General features: G+C 40.5%; 2 protein-coding genes across 3 annotated transcripts in view; both read left to right on the forward strand.

Moving 5' to 3' along the window:
- Positions 1-6,015, forward strand: part of LOC120955912 (vacuole membrane protein 1) — a 44,631-nt gene extending 38,616 nt beyond the window's left edge. For both annotated transcript variants that reach the window (XM_040377140.2, XM_040377141.2), the window contains 2 exons: positions 5,000-5,315; positions 5,384-6,015. In XM_040377140.2, coding sequence (XP_040233074.1) covers positions 5,000-5,315; positions 5,384-5,839 — 772 coding nt within the window. In that variant the 3' untranslated portion in view covers positions 5,840-6,015. The remainder of the gene's footprint in view (positions 1-4,999; positions 5,316-5,383) is intronic.
- Positions 6,016-14,886: 8,871 nt separating this feature from the next.
- Positions 14,887-16,405, forward strand: LOC120957982 (DDB1- and CUL4-associated factor 13). The gene has a single exon (XM_040380477.2). It carries the CDS (start codon positions 14,985-14,987, stop codon positions 16,323-16,325), a length of 1,341 nt encoding a protein of 446 aa, XP_040236411.1. The 5' UTR covers positions 14,887-14,984; the 3' UTR covers positions 16,326-16,405.
- The last annotated feature ends 7,904 nt before the right edge of the window (positions 16,406-24,309 follow it).

The raw sequence follows: 24,309 nt of genomic DNA on the forward strand, positions 1-24,309 counted from the left end.
GAAATATAAATTTATCTGTTTTTCATAAAAAATAAACACATAATTTTAGGTTTGTAATAGGTTTCTAGTCTTTATAGTTACAGCTAAAAAATGAGAAACCAACATATAAAATAATTTTTTGCTAATCCTTCTTTTTTGTCCAACCATATGACGGTACGTTCAGTTAACATAATCAGGAGACCGTTAGCATCAAATTTCCGAGGCTAGAATTTCCATATCATGACTTGACACGGAGGTGGGTGACGGCATATTAGAATCGACACGTGAATGCAACGAGATTGAGAAGACGCATAGGATCACTAGGTACAAGAAAGTATAAGTTATCAAGAAAGTAGTTATCTTACCGGTTTGAGCGGTGAGCTCCGATCAGAATTGTTGGAGTTTTCTTGCACCTATCGAGGGTGTTGTGCTTACTTGTACCTTCCGGACTATCCCCAAAATCTTTCGGTCGCTTATGGATGGCTACGGCCCGGGAATGTTCGGATTGACTCACACATCGCTAAGTTCTACGCCTCGTGACAAACGCATCACCCAATGATTCTTTTTTGTTCATTCATTTAAACCAATATGTACACTGGAATAGCGCATTTCTACTGAATCGCATAGATTAAAATTTTAACGTAGTAATTTTATTTTTATCAAATCTGACGATACCATCTTGGCCCCGTATGTGTGGAATCACGCATGGAAACGGACGACCCAGTCCGTAAAATGTTCTTAGGGACAGTTGCGGATTTAGGATGTTGACCCTAAGGCCCTAAGCGGTCAAAGGAGTGGGGTCAGGATCCCTCATATATAAGCCCCTTATAGTATTTGAGTCCCTTCGCCCATGGAGCCTCTATCGTTGACGGAGGCCTGCGATGAGACTACTGTATACACCATATATGCTGGGCTTTCCATCCACGCCCCCCCCCCCCCCCCCGTGGCCCCTCAGCCTCATTACAAAACATTACATAGGTATAGGTTTAAATTTAAGTGGCCAGATGATGTGAAGGTTTCTGAAAGGATTCAAACCTCGTCCTCCAGTTCATACGATTTTTTTTTCATCTAAACTTGCTCAGGCTACCACCCATTTTACACTTTACCCGGATTGTTTGAATAGTGTTGGATGCATTACAAAGCGGGGAATTCAGGTCCGCTCTCCGCGCGAGCGATCTCTCGTCGGCTGACGAGCACGAGTGCCCACCGTCTTGGTACCGATGGAGATCGATACCACGGTACCGATCGGATGAGAGGGAACGTAGGGAGAGGTTGAGAGAGAGATTAGAGGAGATTAGGGGAGATTAGGGGGCCTTCGGGTCCGCGACGCGTTCGGAGCAACAGCTCACTATTCTCCCGCGTAAATACGTAATACACTTAATTAGGAATAAATATTATAATATAATAGAACACAAAAAATAGGCCTACAGTCGGTACTGTCTAAGGCCACTTTTGGTGTAGATTATTCACTGGATAGTCCGTAAATAATCCAAATATACTACAGTGAACCCTCTCTTATTTGACACCTCTCCAATTTGAGAAATCTCTCTTATTTTAACATTTTTCACAGTCCCTTGATTTCCAGTACATTTTTGTCCCTCTAATATGGAAAACCTCTCAAATCTGTATCCCTCTTATTTGTGTATGGTGTTGCCATGGTTATTGAAAGATGTATGCTCAAATTGGCGATTCTGTTCACAGTTTCCTATAGCAACAGTTAAGGCTGCATACTAAATATTCTGTCTCTTTCTTGTTTGTATGGACCTTTCATTCTCTTTCAACCTCTGTAATTTGAAAACCCCTCTTATTCGACAGTCCCATCGCCTCTCAAATAAGAGAGAGTTGACTGTATTTAATTCATTCCGCAAAACAACACCTCTAGACGTAAACAAAAGTGTGATTGACAGATGAGCCAAACTAATGGCTACTTGAATCGGAAAGAGTTTTCCACCAGTGGAGAAAATTATCCACCAGTGGAAAATAAATTCCACTGGTGGATTCGAGCATATTAACCGATTGGATAAATTTTATCGACTTTCGTTGGCGATCAGGCCCATCGTTATTCACCCCATTATTTCACATCCAACTGATAGTGTAATTGTACCAGTGTTGGGCAGGTTAGTACATTAGTTTCACAAAAACTGCTTGTACACTTACAATTTTATTGCTTTTCAGGAATGTGACGTTATTTTGAACGATAAACTAACATATTATGTTGTGATATTTTTTATTTGCCGGTTTAAGTGTATTTTTTTTAAACATTCGTGAAAATGCAAACACTGTTTTGTTCCTATTTTCGGAAGGCTGTGCTCCTATTTTCGGCAACGCGAATACGGGTCGGTAAATGTTTTAATTAATGTCAATAGGTAGAAAAAAATTTTTATAACTATTTTACACTCTGACTTTCCTAAGATTGGTGTTGAAAAGTACTTAAATTATTGATTTTATGTTGCGCTTGATTGATTTTATAGTCAACTCATACGGAGAGCGAGCGAAATCAATTAATCCTTTCGACCACAGGCCTCGCACGGCCACATAGTTTGCGTAGACCTTGATGGTAAGAAACAAGAACATATCGAATAGCATTTTGTAGCTATTCGATGCACTTATAGCGTAGGCGGCATGTACGTGCCACCAAAATAGCCGAAGACATTGACGATGGATCCAACGCAACGCCAGCAAAGTATAAAAATCTATACGATAATTACGCTCTACCTCCAATATTCTCTTCAATCACAGCAAAGTAGCGTAGCTAAAAAAAATCGACGTAAATGAAGAACCGCCCTGAGATCAAAAACCACAACGCACGAAGAACAGCTGTAAATAATACATACACAAATACAGTAGGTGACCGCTAACTGGATGTGTTTTAACTGGAGTGCTTTTTAACTGGAGGTTCGCTAACTGGAGTGACTCTCAGTTAACGAACACTTAAACGTCAAAACATGAAACATCCGGAATCTCATGAAGAGAAATTTGTCGCAAATGTGCATTTTTCAAACAAATTTAGGGTCACTTGCCTACGTTTGCTATTATTTTTTGTTATTACACGAATTATTATACTTTATATCAACATAAATGAAAAAAAAAGTTTGGTATGTTTATTCCAGACAACGCCAATCAAAACAATCAATCCATAGAAACGTCACTCCAGTTAGCGAATATTGTTCGTTAACTGGAGCTTGTTTACCTCTCAGTTAGCGGTCACCTACTGTACCAATACATAGCGAAGAGAGCGGATACTGTTACAAGCCACGTACGGCCTTTTTTCGCAGACCTCCGGTCGCATATGGCGGCAAATCCACCAAACGCCTTATTTTGCTCAAATCAAGGACTGTTGTGAATTTGTGGTGAAAATTGTAATATGGGGTTGCATAATTTTAGTTTATTTAAATTCGAATGATCGTCGTACTTCTTCAGGCAGTCGCTGAGTTACCATGAGCCCCGTTTTTATGTATACTGTAAAAAATTAATGATTAAAAGAGCAGCATGAATTGCTTGTTCATATTTCAAAATCAAAGATTCGCGCAACTTTTCTTCAATGCGCCCAACACTTCACAAAAAAAATTTTTTACGCCCAACACTTTACAAAATTAAAATACCGAATACCCGGCACTTAAGGTAATAAGCAAGCGGTTGCCCACTACGGACAGCTCTCAGTGGCATCTAGAACTAGTGATACACATCGGAGCGAACTTAACAGGTTCGATCCATTCTTTAAACAGATCCGAATTAAGTTAAAATGTTTAACCCAGTATGTTCTTTCGAAACGGTTGATACAGTAGGAACGGTAGGTGCAGTCGGAACGGTGCCGTGCAACCAGACATCCCGCCAAATTGCGTCGCGGCCAAATTCAAGCGTGAAGCCAAATTCAATGACATTCGATGACAGGTCCATACAAAAGTAATATGTTCCACGGCAAATATTTGGTTTTTCATCGAACCATACAAGACGACAGCTGGGTACATACAATTAGACGTGGAATATTTCAGCCATGTTAATTTTGGCTATTTTTCACGCTTCACGGCGTGAAATTATCTCTATATATCTGGTTGCATCCCAGATCGGGTTGAAATGGTTTGCTAGCAATCGCAACGATAGGTATTAACACTTTAAGCGCCGTGTCATATAAATTCGCATGACGGTTTTGCTCACCGTTCAGCTTTGCATCTGGCGCTATGTGATTCTCTTGAGAACGAATGAGGTAGGAAAGAGGGAACGAGAACGATATGTGCTACGCCGCTTATCGCAATGAAACAAAAGAGTGATAACAATGGCACGAGAAACTGTCGCTCTCATCGCTCTCTTGCCATGCGCTACGTGCTCACTCAAAAACAGTGACGTCAGGCCGGCGGTCAAAGTGTTAAGCGGAGACCCCCCCCCCTCCACATTGGATCACATGAGAGACCTTTGGCTATGAGCGATTGATACCGTACCGTAGGCTACGATCCTTGTGTTAGTGTATCGGAACACCCCCCCTCCCCCCTACCTCTCTCACAACTCTAAACTCGTTCTATATTTTTTCATCCGAACATACTGACATACTGGAACGGGTACCATCTTGTTTGGAAAATAATCTAGTTTCGTTCCTATACATTTTTTTTTAATTTTCCCGTCCCCAATTTTGACATCTTAAGTAACGATGAAGACTCGTTGCTATATCTAGTTGTCTCTTCAAATGTGTTGAAAAAAGTCAAAATTATTACGAATTGTTGAAAACTAATGATGCTATTCATATCGAACACTGACATGCGCAGATATCCCATACATACACAATACAAGCAGATACAATGCAGCGTGCAAAGCGAATGAGATAGAATAAAGAAAATACATCTGGTAAGAATATTATAAGTACTGTTCTGTACTCAAAACTTTATTGTCATGTAATCAATAAGTCTCTGCTAATCAAGTCCATTTGTGGTACTGGCATAAACAAATCAACAACGGTTGTTGTGCAAAACAAGAAGAAGGTATTCCAAATGAGATCATTTAATTTATTTTATGTCTGGTTTTTTTTCAGAATTCTTTGCCCTGATGAGAACGGTACTGCAGAACTTATTGTACCATCGTTATGGTCTATTATGACAAAGGTTCGTTATGAAGCTTTTCTGTGGGGAGCCGGAACTGCATTGGGAGAACTTCCACCCTACTTTATGGCTAAGGCCGCTCGGCTCTCGGGTAATAATACTGAAGAATTAGAGAATTTACAAGAACTTGAAAAACTTCAAAAGCGCAAAGAAAAAGGTGAAAAATTGAATTTGTTCGATAAAGGTAAACTGATGATGGAGGATATTGTTGAACGTGTAGGATTTTTTGGTATTCTTCTGTGTGCTAGTGTGAGTATAGAAATATTCCGAAATCTTATGCATTTTATTTTATGAATTCTTTTAATTTGTCAATATAGATCCCGAATCCATTATTTGATCTGGCTGGAATAACATGTGGTCACTTTCTGGTTCCTTTCTGGAAGTTTTTCGGTGCTACGCTTATCGGTAAAGCGGTGATTAAAATGCATATACAGAAAATTTTCGTTATCATATCCTTTAACGAAAGCTTGGTTGACAAGTTCATCGACATTCTTGCACTCATTCCAATGGTTGGGGTACGGTTGCAAAAGCCTTTTAAAGGATTCTTTGAAACTCAGAAGCAGCGTCTCCACCGAAATAGTCACAAGCAATCGATTAACTCTTCAGATGGTAATTTATTGGCTAGTTTGTTCGAGTATTTCGTTTTTGCCATGATATGTTACTTCTTAACATCCATTGTAAATACATTTGCTCAAAGTTATTGTAAGCGTATGAGGAAGTTACAAGACAGCAATTATTCCTTGCATGCCGCATCAAATAAAAAGCAAACCTAAAGCATAGGCAAGAGAAACAGTCGCTATATTTTAGGACTCTATAAAAAATATTGCTTCGATATAGCATTTATGTAAAAAGATTAATGATGTAGTGCTACCAAATTATAGTTTGTCAAAGACTCTTCATGTCATGGAAAATAAATAAACAAATACCGATTTTAGTGATTTGGACGTTACTTGTTTGCATTGAAATAATTTCATTGATTTATACTCTAGTCACATAATGTCTTTTAAGCTAAAACAATATAAACAAAATAATCTTTTGATACATAAAAATAATCTTTTGATACATAGCAGAGTACACACATAATTAGCAAGTAACAACAAAACACAGTAAACGACTTGTTTTAGAAAAAAATAGTTTTTAGCTTGAAAAAATAAATTAGGCTCCGTTTGATTAAAATAAACTGTTCTTCATTTTAAGCCTAAAACTTTTAATTATAGAATAGCCCTGTTCGTATTTACCGAGGTCCCTTTACAGGGTTTTCTGACTCATATGAGTATACAATATTGTATAATGTCCTCAACATTTTTTCGTTGATTGCGAGATATTTTGCAACAGTTGTCAAATGTTGTATTGGCATCACAATAATGTTTTAGTTCTTTCACATTCCATTCCCCTAAGGCCTGGGTTTGTGCTCCATCGGAAGCAATTTAATCGAAAAGTCTGGCAAAATTTTATATGGGATTTGACAGATGCCCGCTTGCTCGTGGTTAACAAAAAGTTGAATTGGTAGCCGCTTACAGACACCGCGATAAAATTTCAAGGGAGATTTCGGCTTGCGGGATTAATGTGAAAGAATTGGCAGCCGTTTTGGTTGTGTAAAATCTTCACATCACTGTGCTGTTTTTGCTGAAATTTTGTGGTGACTGTGAGTTCATACCAAATCATCAAATTTGTTTCGACAAAATACAGTTCAAATCTGTATAAACTTAATGAAACAGCGATGAACATGAGCAGAAAAATCGCATGCGATGGAGCACAGATACAGGCCTAAAGAGATTGTTTCAGCAGAAAGCTTTTCATAAGGCCTCGCTATACGACCCGAAAACTCGAGGGGAAAACTCAACAATCTGAAATTTTTACGTCAAAAAGTTTTCGAGTCGTGTAGCCGCGTTTTGTGTACCACCGTGCACACAAAACAATTGTCATATGAAGCAAGCGAAAACTTGTGATCAAATATCAAAAAATGAATATTGGGACCATTTCCGTTGTAAGTTCGTAGGCTGAAATTTCAGCCTGTCAGCTGTTTGCATTGTATAGCAGTTTTCGAGCAACTATCTAAGTGGGTATAATATACACCCGCTGCGCAAAGCGACGCAAGAAATCATGGAGTTCTGAGAATTTTATCACGCCATCTTTTTCCCGCTGCGCAAAGCGACGGAAGAAATCATGGAGTTCTGAGAATTTTATCATGCCTCCTTTTCTCTCCAACGGCAAATTTGTCGAGCAGCTCGTCGAGCTACCCGTCCCTGGCTCCGCCTCATACCCCTCGCCTGAGCGCGCTGCCGAAGGTTTGGATGTGTTGGTGCGTCAGACGGCCAATCGCTGTCAGCCGTCGTCCGTGCTTTTTCCCTCCATAGCGCCATCTCTTTCTCGCGTGTGGTCAATGCTCGCGAGCTGTTGTGGCGCCTAAAAATGCCGTTAACAAACATTGCGGCGATGAAGTTGCATTGTTACAAATCAAACCAAAAAAGCGCAATGAGTTTAATCGATGCAATGTAAAAATGATTACGGAATCGCTAGCGCACGATGGAGGGTTTGCTGTGCAACGCGCAGAACCATAATTCGCTCTAACACGTTTCTAACACTAAGCTTTTGCTTTCGTCTGTTGTGGATTACATAGATATGCTAAGCATCCTGCGCATGATTGTGAGTGTGCGTGTGTATGCAAAACTGTCGCCAAATGTAATTTCTTCCGGAATGTTATGATCCATCGGTCAAAGAAAGGAAGGTGTTCATGAAAGGCGGAAAGACGAATTGAGGCCCCTGAGGAGGGGGTACTAGCACACAGCTGTTGGGAGATTGAACAGTATACTTAAATTGCCGGCGGATTGGGGGGGGGTGGCCATGGGACCCCTACAATCATCGGTAACAGGCCCTAAAATTGTAGTCGCCATGGGGGAAGGGGAGGTGCCACGGAGCCCCAACGACCATCTTTCCGGCGGCCCTTGTCGCTAATACTCTGTCCACTTGTAGACATACGGCATACTACAGACTAGATCTTCGGCGACCGCCTGTCCACTTGTAGACATACGGCATAATACAGACTAGATCTTCGGCGACCGCCTAGTCCGCCTACCGTTAGATCCGCCGCTGGTTCATGACGGTGTTTTTTTTTTTGTTGTGGAGGTGCATCCTTCCCCCTGCCTGCAGCGTATGCATCGAGCAGGAGACAGTGTGGCAGTATGCAAGTTACCCGCTGGATAGGAGCGGTCGCGCAGCAACGCCATCATTCCGCACATCTGCATGCCCGTCGTAGGTTCTAACCGCGTATGAACCATCCGCCGTAGCAAGGGCTGACTCAAGACTTGAAATGGCCGGCATGATCGCGTAGGCTATTACGCCAATAATAATAATAATAATAATAATAATAACTTAGCATAGCAGTCCAAACCCGGGTAAGAGTTTGTCTTGACTTTGTTGCTGCCGGGCTACCGCTGTGACGCGACAAATGCACGGAATGCACTCGACCAAAACATGAACCTACCGATCCGAACCCATTCCAAGGCATTGCCGGTCAATCGGCGTCATGATAACTACTCCAAAGTCGCCAGATTCTGGACGGACAGGTGCAGCACCATACGCGCACCGTAATAAACAAATCCAGAATTCTCTTTTGTATGAATACAAAGTTTTGTTTCCACTTGCGTCCGCTAGCTGAATTAGAAATAAATGTTCAATATATCACACACACGTTTGCTTCGATCGTGTGTCTTTTTGATACTCCCAACAGCAGAGCCGATCGCAAAGATGCCAATGCCAATGGTTGTGTTGTCTCTCAGGTAGCGAGATCGAAAATGCGTGGTATTTTGTAGCCGCAGCGGATGAAAATGTACGCATCAGAATCAAATAGTTTTGAGGTTTCCAAACGCACACACAAACACACACACACGCGCGCGCAAACTCGCACACACACAAACACACACACACACACACACACACACACACACACACACACACACACACACGCATGAACGCGCGCATGCCAGTACGCACGCACGCACACACACACGCACGTACGAGCGCCCGCGAGCATGAAAGCGCGCACGCCAGCACGCACCCACGAAAGCGCGCTCGCGAGCACGCACCCCCGAAGTCGCGCAAGCACGCACTCCCCCCCCCCCCCCCACTAGACCATCCCTCCCCCCACCACGCATGATCGATTACGGCTACCTTATCGGTAGAACGGTTGGTTCAGCTTTCTTGTAGCGCATCCTCATCCAAAGCGCCGGGCGGGGTGGGGGATCGCGACATGATAGAGTGAACGGCCATTTTCCCCGCGCTGTGTGTGTGTGTGTAACGAGACCCGAAAACGCGAGACAGATTTCGGCACAATAAAAAAAATTATTGCCGCTATACATCGTGGTACATGATGCTTAGAAGGTCGTTGAAGCATCAAACATGTTCAAATAAAAAAAATATTAGATTAGTGTTAGACGTTCTCCTACGCTTGTTTTAAATAGGCTTCTTCACCCTCGATTGGTAGGGGCATCGAATGGTCTCATCAGCAGCGGCACGAAATAAAATAAACCATCAATACACCGATAACACTTTGAATCCCAATCCAGCTTCTCCCACAGTGTCTCAAGGTCACACACAAATTAATAAATGCTAACACCCACCAATAACAATACACAACCGCAATGCACATATATGAATCAACGCATACACCACAAACACCCAATCAGCTGGCGGAGGAAGGCACGGGCTGAAGCGCAAGTAAGGCAAGGCAGGGCGAGGGAGGGAGAAGAAGCGGACGAAAAAATGGGCGCCAATATTTTTAAATTTTTTGACCGTTTTTTTTTGCTCCGCCGCAATAAATAGTTCGTCCAATTCGCCAACAGATGGCGCTAAACTTGCTCGACCCAGCGCAGGAATCGCTGAAGTCCAGCGCGGGGATCGGGCCAAAATCTGCGCTGGCCAGCGCAGATTTTGGTACATTTTCTGCGCTGGAAACTGCTCGAATTAGCGCAGCGGGAGCTTTGTGGCTAGAATAATCTAGACTGAAAATTGCAGGCTAGTTTTTTGTGTGGTTTTGTATGGAGTGTTTACATGATTTCAGCCTCCAACTGTCAAACTCCATACAAAAAACTGACTAGAATCGTGAAGGCCCCCATTGTTGGAAATTTAATTTAATGAATTGTATGTAGCTAATTTAGAAATTTGGATTTAACACTAGAACCGCCGATCGGACTTGTTTGTCACATCGCATTCGAGAAAGGTGTGTTATTCCGCTTGCCGTCGTGACAACTCATTGAAATTTTTGACTTTTATTTATTTTTAACGATCTTTTGAATGCACCTTTACAAAATTTTATATCTAACATGGTAATTTAAAAAAAATCATTTTCAATCTAAAACCGCCATATGGGACATTTTTGTCCCGTAAGCAAATTTTCGCTATATTCAATCGGCTAGTCTATCGGCCTCAGCACAATTTTTCGATCGAAAAAATTCGATAGGCGCTCACGTAAAACTGACAGTATAACTATTTCTTTTATACCCCTACATGAAGTTGCCCCCCAGGTAAACAAAATTTTAAAATAATTAATTAATAATTTTTTATCACCCGAAATACTGAAAAAGAACCAACACATTTACTAACTTGCTTTTACATAACGTTTTTCAAAAACATCAATCTTGATTTTCGGAATTTTTCTTATATTCGATAATTTCCGTAGCTCAATGCGTGGCGGATTTTTCCCCATACAAAGCGGAACGATCGAATTTTTGTAGCATAGTTCATTTCGCTCGTGAGTGTCATCCCAAGCTCCCGACCACGCCGGTTTTCGCAGGCCTTTTCGGGGATAAATCGTTAACGAATTATCCCCGACATCTTCAACGAAATACAGACCAGTTTCGGGGATAGTGAACACACGTGAAGGATGAACCCATGCAAAAAAGAGCTAAAAATACAAAAGGAACTAACGGATTCTCTCCCTCCCCTCATATTCCAATTCATGCTCATGCTTCATCCTTGATGCTACCAACCACATAGCTAGTTCTACTTCGAATCACTTTGCCAGTTGCGCCACCATATTATTATTCATTATCGTGCTATTTGCTGGATTTGTTGTATGAAGGGGTACTGATACTAAATGAATTAAAAGAAATAAATAAAGCAATAAAAATAACAGATTGACTATTAAACACGCATTTCTAACAATGAGTAAAGGGGTCTGAAGTTACTGAAGCTGCATGTTTTAAAAAAAATCAAAACTTTAAATTATCAATGAAAACAATAAAAATGGCATTGAACTCATGACGACCATGGTGCAAGCATTACAACATTACCATTTGACCATAACTAGTTCATGAACACGAATCGTTATCTACCAGTTTTAAACCCTTCAAATATAGCACAATGAACAAAGAAATGTGTAATAGTTCATCGATGCGTGTGAGAGAGTAGAGCTGATGAATAGAAAGAGATGGCATGAGTTTATGTTCATTATCCCCGAAAAATTTCGCTTGGGGTCGTATCTCGGGGGACACCTGTACACACATAACTACAAATACAGAGCGAACACAGCGGATCACGCACGGCCGTGGCCCCTCCCCCTTTTTTCGCAAACCGCCGTTTGCATAAGACGTCATATTCACCAAACCTCTTGTTTTGCTGAAATCAAGAGGTTTTGAGGTGAATTTGTGGTGAAAATTGTTATATGGGCACCCATATTATATTAATCAATAACTGTAGGTTTAACAACTGTTCATGAACAAAAATGAATTTCGAAAATACCTCTAGACACTACAGAGCTGCACAAGAAACTGGTTACCCAATTGACTATCGCTGCAAACTTTCGCCGTACGTATGAATAGCGGTCAGATTTATGCGCACGCCCATATAACAATGGGGAATTATTTCTATGGCAAACGGGGTGTGAGGTAGCGAGAAACAGGTTGCGACGAGCGAGAGGCTCTGTCAATTCAGAGAGAGGGGAATGAAATAAAGGGGGAAGCGAAGAGCAACACATAAGGAGAGCGAGAATGCCATGGCGAGGAGTAACGAAGGATGAGGAAGAAATAGAAGCAGCTATGTAGGAAGCAAACAGCAACACATACGGAAAGCGAGGATGCTATAATGTGCACAACGGTACCGTTTGTATTTACGGCCGTTTTGTACGTAAAATCGGAAAGTTTGAATGACTACCTTTGCCCATCGACGCATTCGCCTGGAACCGTCCGAAGCCATCCGCAACCGTCACGAGCTGTTTGGAATCGGCTTCGGATGGATCCAACGAATACGACTGCTGAAGTTACCGACTAACGCAACCGGCCAGACCTGGTCGTGTACAACAGATGACACCCATCATTACCGAGATTGCATCTACCTTTCACAACTTGCGATTATGCGATTGTGGAGTAATTCGGTAGCGATTCCGGTGTATTTCCAAATTTATCCATCGCTAGTAGCTTGGCCCTAAATAGCCACATTCATGATTCTCAGATGGAGAAGAAAACAAAGACAAATTGACTTGCGAGCGCGCTAGGGTTTTTCTTCTCGAGACCTTCTAGCGAACTCAAAGAATCCTTTCGATCTCCAAGACTCGCTCGGCCACTTATTTTGCGTAGAGATTGATGGCAAGAAACAAGAACGCATTGAATAATATTTTGTTCACTCATAGCGTAGACAGGCAAGTGCAACCAAGATAGCCGAAAACATTGACGATGGATCCAACACAACGCCGGTAAAGTATGAAAACCTAAATGATTACGCTCTTCCTCCAATATTCTCTTCAATCACAGCAAAGAAACGCAGCGAAAAAAAAACGTGCGAGAGAAACGAAGATCCGCCCTCAGATTAAAAGCCACAATGCACCAAGAACAGCTGTGCACAATACACACATAAATACAAATACATAGCGAACAGAGTGGATACAGGTACAAGCCACGCACGGCCGTGGCCCCACCCCCTTTTTTCGCAAACCGCCGTTTGCATATGACGTCATATTCACCAAACCTCTTGTTTTGCTGAAATCAAGAGGTTTTGAGGTGAATTTGTGGTGAAAATTGTTATATGGGCGGTTAAGCCGCCCGCCGGTTAATCCGTCCCCGGATAATCGACGTTCTACTGTAAATACATCGGATCGGAACTGACAGCTCCGATTGTTCTAAATTTGGTGGGTTAACGACTGAATCGACCACCACAAACCCACGTGGGTTTGAAGTGGTTTTACAGTGGGTTAAGGACGATTTGGTTATTTGGGAACTATAATCCTTCCGCCACCCGCAAAATGCTTGGTCGTTAAATACTAAAATTTTACTATGATTCAATCGATTAATCATTGCAAGAAAATAATTTTCATCAACAACTAACTGGTTATGTAGGTTCAATAACCCAAATAACCAAATCGGCCTTAACCCACTGTAAAGCCACTTCAAACCCACGTGGGTTAGTGGTGGTCTATTCAGTCGTTAACCCACCAAATTTTAGAACAATTGGAGCTGTCAGTTCGAACAAGATGTATTGACCTTGCCCACGCTTGCCCCACCTTTTCCAAACATGTTGACGAGAAAAAGATGCATCAAGTGCGGGCTAAGGTCAACATGCTGAACATGATTTTAACACATCGATTACTTCAACACATTCACTTACATCAGAGCATAGCTTCGGCAATATTATTGATATATAAACTGTGCACTGACCAGCGCAATGAAAGAGTCCATTTGCAAATAAACAAACACACGCATCCCCATCTTACACAAATATGTTTCACAACAAATGAACTTAAACGCACAAGTTTTATTGCTTTCTTTGCACGATTAAACACATTTTGGGGTGATAAATGTTTAGCAAATTAATTACCCGTGTATAAAAACTTACTTTAACAACATTGAAGTGGCCGATTCTGAGGCCGTGTGGTTTAACCCACCAAACTGACAGTTTCTTGGCTTTGTTCGATGCAACTGGATTTTTAGTACAGGAAATTGGTGGCGTTTTCGGTATCATGGTTATTTGGGAAGTGTTCATGAACAAAAATTTAGTACGAAAATAGCGCTAGACACTAGGTAGCTGCACACAAATAATGTTTACGAACTTCACTATCGCTGTAAATGTTCGCCACGATCGCAAAGCTGTCAGATTTATGCGCACGGTTAAGCCGCCCGCCGGTTAATACGTCCTCGGATAATCGACGTTCTATTGTAAATTTTTCGTGTTCGATTGGTGCAAGGTGGATTTAAAAATATCAGGTGGTGGACTCTAGTGCATTTTGACAATTCGTCATTTGACGTAAGGTCCCCAGGATTCAAACTTTGTTTACATTTATTAATTTTGTTCATATAATTTATCGAACCCATGTTTTCGATTAAATATTCTTTTAAAATATATTTTGGACTTTGCAAGTTCTTATTTAACATTAAAACATGGATTAATGTGTGTTATTTCGTAAATTTATTCTATGATTCATTGTGTTTTCGACATTTTTGATGATAAAAATTAAGAAAGCATTATTTTTTTCAATTTTCACATAAATTTCTCATTATCTACGAGCCGCATGGACAATTTACGTGAGATTAGAACTCTTACTCACATGATTTTAAATTTCTTGCATTAATAAATCATCAAATCTTTTGTTGATATATCTCGTTTTTTCGATAAAATCAATAAACACACAAAAATACACATAATAACAAAGAAATCTGTTCTCTTTGCTAAACTTTGTGTGCGAAAACCAATGGTTAACGGTTTTAAAATGACGCAAAGTCCCTCAACCATGGCGACTCCCCATAGGCCCTTATCCACCACCTGATATTTTTAATCCACCTTGGATTGGTGCCAGAGCGCAGCCTTAGACCTTATTCGGCAATTGCTAGAGCGCGGCCTGATAATTGTGACGTTTATCGAGCACGAGGATGGTTAGATTTTTAATTGTTTTTATTTGCGAATCGAACATCTGAGTTCTCCACGTTATCAAATATGAAAGTTAAAGTTATTACAAGGAATCCTGACCGATATGTCCGTGAGACTAAACAAGATATTCACAAGTCTTTCCGTAATTATGATAGAGAAGTACACCCATTTCAAAGCACAAGGGAGTACGTGCGTGCTTTGAATGCTACCAAACTGGAAAGAGTATTTGCGAAGCCTTTCGTCGGTAATCTTGATGGTCATCGTGATGGCGTTGCAGTCATATCTAAGAACTTCGCTAAAATATCTCTTATTGCAAGTGGTGCTTACGACGGCGATGTCAAGCTGTGGTATGTGGCTGATAAATCATGTATGATGAATATTAATGCCCATGTCGGATATTGTCGAGGAATTGCATTCAGCTCCGACGAATCCAGCCTAATTACGATTGGCGACGATAAGAAAATTATGACATGGAATTTCAATATCAACGGCACAGGAGTTGATATTGTTAAGCCAGCGAACATGATAATAACTAAAACAGTTCTAGCATCGCTATCGCACAGCTACGAGGGGCCTAACTTTGCAACGAGTGGAGAAACTTGCCATATCTGGGACGAAAGTCGCAACGAACCTTTGAAGGAACTAAAATGGGGTGTAGATTTGCTGCAAGACATTAAGTACAATCCAATCGAAACAACACTTCTTGCGGCATGTGGTTCGGATCGAGGGATAATATTATATGATCAACGTGAAACAAAACCCATCCGGAAAATAGTGATGACTCTACGTTCTAATCAGCTTTCGTGGAATCCAATGCAAGCATTTTATTTCACTGTAGCTAACGAGGACTACAATCTTTACACGTACGATATTAGGCGGTTCACAAACCCGTTAAAAATACACCATGGCCACGTAGGTCCAGTTACATCGGTCGATTATGCTCCTACTGGAAGAGAGTTTGTTTCCGGAAGCTATGATAAAACCATTCGTATATTTGACGCAGCTAAGGCTAATAGTAGAGAAATATACCACACAAAACGCATGCAACACGTCACGTGCGTCAACTGGAGTATGGATAATAAATACATATTCTCCGGATCCGATGAGATGAATATTCGTGTATGGAAGGCAAATGCAGCCGAAAAACTGGGATCATTACAAATGCGTGAAAAGAATGCATTTAACTACAATACTGTGCTAAAGGAAAAATATGCAGCTCATCCATCTGTGAAACGTATCGCCCAGCATCGTCAAGTACCGAAAATGGTTTACAATCAACAGGCTAAAATTCGTACTGCCAAGCTTAAGAATAAAAGGAAGGAAGAAAACAAACGCCAAAATTCGAAGCCTGATAGTATACCTTACGTAGCAGAGGCTAAAACAAAGGTTGTTAGATCTGACCACTAGCCTAAACATTACCTTACTTTTTCCGCATTGAAATAGGTCATTATGTTCAATAAATACAAATGATGCATCATTTAGTTGTACTTTGCTACGTGCTGTTTTTATTGCTACATTACCAAACTATTACAATCGGTTATCATTCCATCGTCAATGGTTTACATTTTTCTGTTTACTCTTTATTTTACTTATCCGTACAATACAATCAATAGGTGACCGCTAACTGGATGTGTTTCGACTGGAGTGATTCTCAGTTAACACTCAGTTTATCTCAGTTCATGTTTCTCTGGGGGCCAAGGACTTTTTGTTTTCATTTTTTAAGGCTATCATATATGATAGCCATGGCTACTAGGGAAGTATTACTGAACATAAACAAACTTTAAAAAAAATGAAATTAACGATTTTTAATACATTTTTGGTTGATTTATTGTCGTGTTTTCATTGTTTTGATTTGTTTTGATCATTTGGTCATTGATCAAAACAACTGTGGCGATAATCAATCCGGATGGGATTACAAAATGGAACAGAGGGCCGGTACGATGAACCATCGTTATAAAGGGGCGACATGATAAAGCAAGTTTGATGCAGGACGCGAACCAAGGATAATGTATTTAGAAGGTTGATTATTATCGCTTTTGCTGGGCGACATTGTGGGGGACATCTGTCACTCTCTGCATACAAATTTCATTACCCCGCACCAGTCCTCCCCGATTTTTATACCGGAGCCCACGGAAGAGAAATGTCAAGTCGAGAAATATCATTTATAACACCTTGCTTGTCATTTATAACACCTTGACGCGAACCGAGACAGGCGAACATTGACCGTTCAGTTAGACATACAGCGATAACGTCGCGCGCGACGAAAAATATCTTAAAATTTTGCTCTGTGTAGATCAAAGTACAGGCGACCCCCGAGATACACCTTGCTTTGGGCCATTTTTTCGGTCCCAAATACAGTCGTAAGTCGATATAGTCGTATGTCAAATATCTGTGAATATAAAGTTAATAACCGAATTTGGATAGTCAAAATTAATGATATCGTGTATTTTACTTAAAACAATGTTCAATAATGTATTAATTTTACTCTAAAAGCCCTTTACACGATATAGATATTCAAGATCGGAAAGTTGGGGAGTTTCAATGACAACTTTAAACCGTCAAAATCAAATCGTCGTATCTGCGAATCGTCGCAACTTGAAGGGGTCGTAACTCGGGGGACGCCTGTAGTTCATTTGACTCAGTCAACCAACTTGTTTTATATTTGAAAACACACAAAAATAGGTTAAAATGTGTTCAAATCTAATTTTTGTGTGTTTGGCATTAATCTGGCTTGTAAACAAACTAGATAATTCGATTATTTCGGTTGAAGCAAAATTGTCCCGCGCGACGAGTGCTCTATTTGCAAAATTGAGCTACTTTTTGTCGTGCTACGAGCTACGACGTTTTCGCTGTATGTCTATTTGAACGGTGAGGGTACCTGACAAGTAAGGCAGCGGTCAGAACTTCGCCGCATGCGATTTTGCCGCAAGCTTTTGTATGGGATTTGACGTTAATTACAGCACTTGCGAATCTGCCGCATGCGGCGATGCGGCAAAATCAAATGATTTTGATTTTGCCGCATCGCCGCATGCGATTTTATTTCAGATGTCAAATGCCTAAAATCATATCAATGAATGATTATCTTTATAAAGAAACAACAAAATATCATTATAATACCTTGAAAAGTTAGAAAATTGAGAAAACTCTTTTCTTGCCGCATGCGGCAAAATCGCATGCGACGAAGTTCTGACCATTACCTAATGGGGCCATGGGCGGGTTACTTCATTTGGCATGTTTAACCGTCCAAATAGACATACAGCGACAACTCCGCGCGCGACAAAAAGTAGCTCAATTTTGCAAACAGCTACTCGTCTCGCGCGACATTTTTGCTTCATCCGAAATAATCGAATTATCTACTTTGGTTACAAGCCAGATTAATGTCAAACGCAAAAAAATAGATTTGAACACATTTTAACCTATTTTTGTGAGTTGTCCAATAAAAAACAAGTTGGTTGACTAAGTCAAATGAGCTACTTTGATCTACACAGAGTGAAATTTTGAGCTATTTTTCGTCGCGCGCGACGTTGCCGCTCTATGTCTATTTGGACGGTAACGCGTGTTATCAGTGCACTAGTTATGGGTAAATTCAACAAAAATCCAGAATCGCTTCCGAAAGACTCCGCCAAAATTGGAAGCGGTTCCGGAAGGTAGGTGCAAAACTCCGACCTCGGAGCCGTCCGGAGCCGTACGGAGCCGTCCGGAGCCGCTAGTCGGCAGCCGGAGCCGTCCGGAGCCGTCGGAGCCGTCGGAGCCGTCCGGAGCCGTCCGGAGCCGCTAGTCGGCAGCCGGAGCCGTCGGAGCCGTTCGGAGCCGTCGGAGCCGTCGGAGCCGTTGGAGCCGTTGGAGCCGTTGGAGCCGTCGGAGCCGTCCGGAACCGGCGGAGCCGTCGGAGCCGTTGGAGCCGTTGGAGCCGTCCGGAGCCGTCGGAGCCGTCGGAGTAGTTGTAATAGTCGGAAGCATTCTGAAGCGCATTAATTTCCCGATATTAGTGATAATTTTATTGTAAAAAACAGCTTACGAGTAAAAAAAGAGTCTTCTTCATTTATTAATATGAATTTTTTTTTGTGTTTTTTTTTCAAAAATAAAGCCAAAAATAATTGTTTGCTCCGTATATATATAGGAAAAAAAATGAACCAAATTAGGAGGTCAAGGAGCAACAGAACTATGACGGGAGGTGGGTTTGATAAAATACGAAACAACGAGGCAGACGAGTGTAATTATGGCAGTTTTGCACGGTTTTTTACATCGACTAACGAGTATGGTTTAGGCCGCACTTGTTTTTTTACCGAATAACATGATGGCACATGGAAAAGACAAAGAATATAACTATCAATCATCCGTCCATCTTTTATGAAAATAAAGATCAATAATAGTTTGATTCATAGTTTTTCCCTATATATATACGGAGCAAACAATTGTTTTTGACTTTATTGTTTAAAAAAAATACAAAAAAACTTCAGAGCAATAAATGAAGAAGACTATTTTTTTACTCGTAAGCTGTTTTTTAAAATGAAATTATCGCTGATATCGGGAAATTAAAGCGCTTCAGAAGACTTCCGACTATTACAACGACTCCGACGGCTCGAACTGGCTCCGTCGGCTTCGACGGCCCCGACGGCCCCAACGTCTCCAACCGGTTCCGTTGGCTCCAACGACTACGACGGCTCCGTCGGCTCCAACGACTACGACGGTTCCGACCGGCTCCGGACGGCTTCGGACGGCTCCGACGGCTCCGGACGGCTCCGACGGCTCCGGACGGCTCCGACGGCTCCGGACGGCTCCGACGGCTCCGGACGGCTCCGGACGGCTCCGACGGCTCCGGGCGGAATCGACGATTTGAATTTTTCGGAATCGGAGCCGGAGTAGCAATGCTCGGAAGCGATTCCGAGCCGTGGGTGCGATTCCGGTTACCCATCACTACAGTGCACGTAGCTTAGGGACATAATATTGTTGCCTTAAATCATTCACTACGGTCTCACGGTTACCATGTCGGAATCTTCTATGGAATTTATCTACCAATAGAAATGTGATTCTGGATTGTTATGGTAGAATTAAAGGGTAGTAGAATCTTTGGAAATGTGTGTATAACGGTTATAAGCCTAGAAATTCAAAAAAAACATAATTTTCTTGTCAATGACAACTTTTAAGTGTCAAAATCAAAATCGTCGTATCTGCGAATCGTCGTAATTCGAGGGGGTCGTAACTCGGGGGACGCCTGTACAGCGGAAACCAATGGTTAACGGTTCTAAAATGACGTAAAGTCCCTCAACTATGGCGACCCCCCAAAGGCCCTAATCCACCACCTGATATTTTTAATCCACCTTGGATTAGGGCCTTTCCCCAAAGGTCGCCATAGTTGAGGGACTTTACGTCATTTTTGAACCGTTAACCATTGGTTTCCGCACACTAAGCTTAGCAAATAGAACAGATTTCTTTGTTATTATGTGCATTTTTGTGTGTCTATTGATTTTACCGAAAAAATGAGATGTATTAACAAAAGATTTGATGATTTGTTTATGCACGAAATTTAAAATCAAGTGAGTATGAGTTCTTATCTCACGTAAATTGTCCATGCGGCTCGTCGATAATAAGGAATCAATGTGAAAATTGAAAAACTAATGGTTTTCTTAATTTTATCTCCAAAAATGTCGAAAACACAATGAATTATGGAATAAATTCATGGAATAAAACAAAATAACACACTTTAATCCATGTTTCAATGTAAAATAAGAACTCGCACAATCCAAAATATATTTTTAAAGAATATTTTATCGAAAAAATTGGGTAGAAAAATTATATGAACAAATTTAATAAATGTAAACAAAGTTTGAATCCTGGGGACCTTACGTCAAGTGACGAATTGTCAAAATTCACTAGAGTCCACCACCTGATATTTTTAAATCCACCTTGGATATTCGACATACGACTATTTCGACTTACCCGGCGCTCTAGCAGCAATCGAACAAGACATCGAACATGAAAAATGCATGGGATTTGACATGTTCGATTTGTTGTTTATCAAATCGAACATGTCAAATCCCATACATTTTTCATGTTCGATGTCGTGTTCGATTGCTGCTAGAGCGCCGGGTTAGGCGGCGCTCTGGGACCAATCGAACGAGACAAACAAACACGACTCTGTTCGATAGGTGCTCTGTCAGCTGTTCGATGTCTTATTGACCTGTCATGATGCACTGCAATACGCCTTTCTTTTCGTCTCGAAAATGAAGCATTTTCATAGTTTAACCTTCATTTCTATAACCACCTACCCGGGTATGTTTTACATATTCTTTTTATGATAACTTTTTATAGGATTTTCGAACCGATCTAAAAAAATTAGAATGCCTAGAGAAACATGTTTTACAAAAGTGGTAAAAAATTCAGAATTTTTAAATTTTTTGAAATGTGCTTTAAAAAATAAAATCAACTTTTACCCCTTACTTCTATAACCACCTACCCAGGTAGGTAACACATACAATAAAGGATTTTGGTTTCGATTAGTCGCTAACTTTGTAATGATATGTATAGCAATGCATGTAGTTATATTTATAGAATCTATTCCAAAAGTTTTCTAGCTCTTAATATTCTTCTAAAGTCACATAGATTGAAATGATTGCACCGACAGTCAGGAAGAAATGGCGGTGTATTAGTGTCAGTTGAACTAATTGCTATGCATTCAATTTATGTAACTAACAGCCATACTTCATAAATTTATAAAATAAAAAGAAATATTGTTATTATAGCTGCATAGAATTAATTGAATAAGACATTTTTTGACCAATAAAAATACAAATTCCCTTATAAAATGTATTACTTACCCGGGTAGGTGGTCATAAAGATGAGGGTGTATTTTTGGTCATAGAAACGAAGGTTAAATGAATATCCACCTACAGGGGGAAGATTCAACTCATAATTTACTAGTTATTCACATCCATAATAACATAGAAATCATTCAAATTTAATATTGAAAAATGTAAACAAACGTCCATGAAAAAACACCTACAGTGCATACACATGGATTATGTACACACAATAGTTTAATACGTTTCAGTCCTTTATTTTTGATGTTATAATTGATTGAAAAGTTTAACAATAATTATTGATAGCTATTTTAAATATTTTACACGCAATTTTAAGAAGAAAAAGAGACAAACTACGTAAACAAACTTAAAAATGTCCCGAATTGAATTATATCTACTGTAGCTGTGAAGCGTTTGACAGCCAAGGTACTCACAGCACAGGTGGGTATCGAACATCACAGACAGAATCAACTGACATGTTCGACTCGACGTTTGTCTTGTTTGTTTGTTTGTGTCTGACAGTGCACCTCCATATGATTATATGGGTTTGTTCGTGTCGGATGTCGTGTTCGATTGCTGCTAGAGCGCCGCCTTACGCCTTGCTTTGCGACATTTTTTCGGTCCCAAATACAGTCGTATCTCGGGGGACACCTGTATTTGGGACCGAAAAAATGTCGCAAAGCAAGGCGTAAGAGAGCGGTACTTGTTCCGACGCAATGCGTTGCGATTTTGCCAAAATGTATGGGATTTGACAGACGCATGCGTTAACGACGCACGACGCAGCGTCAAAGTAGAAAAATTTCTATTTCGACGCACGTCGTGATGCGTCTGTCAAAATGGTTTAACCATATCGGGTGAAAATCGATATTTTTCACGTTAAATTGTTTCGAGGGCAGTTTTGCGTGTAATTGGACTACTAAATAATTTTATTACAAAACAAAATAAATGTAGAGAAAGTAATTTCGTAATTGCTGCAAAACAAGTGTGTGCGGGTCAGTATGCAATATGCAATAAAAAAGCGAAAACATGCTTTGCACTGTTTTGAGCAGAACTGGAAATGATTTTAGAGTTGTAATTTAACATTATAATCACATCAGTACCTTTAAATAAGAGGCATTATTGGTGTTTGTTAATGTTTTTCTTTGTAAAATGTGTTGACATATCCATGCAGAACGCAGCGAACAGATACCAGCGTGCGTCACGCAATGCGTTGCGATACGCTGCGTCGAAACAAGTACCAAGCCCTAAGCAAGGATAATGTATTTAGAAGGTTGATTTTTATCGCTTTTGCTGGGCGACATTGTGGGGGACATCTGTCACTCTCTGCATACAAATTTCATTACCCCGCACCAGTCCTCCCCGATTTTTATACCGGAGCCCACCAAGGTGGATTTAAAAATATCAGGTGGTGGACTCTAGTGCATTTTGACAATTCGTCACTTGACGTAAGGTCCCCAGGATTCAAACTTTGTTTACATTAATTAAATTTGTTCATATAATTTATCTACCCCATTTTTTCGAATAAATATTCTTTAAAAATATATTTTGGACTTTGTGAGTTCTTATTTAACATTGAAACATACATTAAAGTGTGTTATTTTGTGTTATTCTGTGAATTTATTCTAGAATTCTTTGTGTTTTCGACATTTTTGATGATAAAAATTAAGAAATCATTATTTTTTTTTCAATTTTTACATTAATTCCTCATTATCTACGAGCCGCATGGACAATTTACTTGAGATTAGAACTCATGCTAGCATGATTTTAAATTTCGTGCATAAACAAATCATCAAATCTTTTGTTAATATATTAAGTTTTTTCGATAAAATCAATAGACACACTAAAATGCACATAATAACAAAGAAATCTGTTATATTTGCTAAGCTTTGTGTGCGGAAACCAATGGTCAACGGTTCTAAAATGACGTAAAGTCCCTCAACTATGGCGACCCCCCAAAGGCCCTAATCCACGACCTGATATTTTAAAGCCACCTTGGAGCCCACGGAAGAGAAATGTCAAGTCGAGAAATGTCATTTTGCTCTGAACAACTTCACCTTGTCATTTATAACACCTTGGGCGTAAGTCCGAGGACCGTAAAGATATCAGGTCAAGTTATAAGCCCGATTTGACAGCTAGGTGGAAGAAGAATCGACAAAGAAAACTGACAGTTAGTTTTCCGCTTGTCTTTACACGCATTGTTATTGTGTGAGTGTGCGAATCATGACTACAATGTTTACAATCCAAGAGCTGTACAGTAAACTAAATAAGATTTGGTACTTTCAAATAAAATTGGATCGAAAATTGAAAAAGTTTCGTAATTTGCATTACATACAGTGCATCACGGTGCCGCATCGTACCAGCAGGTCGATAAATTTTAGGGGCGGTGTAAGTAAATGTAGTAGCCACTGATAACCGACGAGAATATTCTGGTGTTGATGAAGTGTACCTCTGTTTGGAAGGTCTATTCTACGAACAATTCATATCGCCGGTGATTAGCTACGAGGTAAGCGGCATAGGTGTGCTTCTTCATGCCGTATGATTAAAAATCCCTTCGCCACTGGGACACCGTGTGACGGAACCGTTCAAAACTA

This window comes from Anopheles coluzzii, chromosome 3 (genome assembly GCF_943734685.1).
Source record: "Anopheles coluzzii chromosome 3, AcolN3, whole genome shotgun sequence".
Taxonomy (NCBI): domain Eukaryota; kingdom Metazoa; phylum Arthropoda; class Insecta; order Diptera; family Culicidae; genus Anopheles; species Anopheles coluzzii.

What these genes read in the sequence shown, in the direction of transcription:
- LOC120957982 (XM_040380477.2), top strand. Translation starts at nt 14,985, where the DNA reads ATGAAAGTTAAAGTTATTACAAGGAATCCTGACCGATATGTCCGTGAG.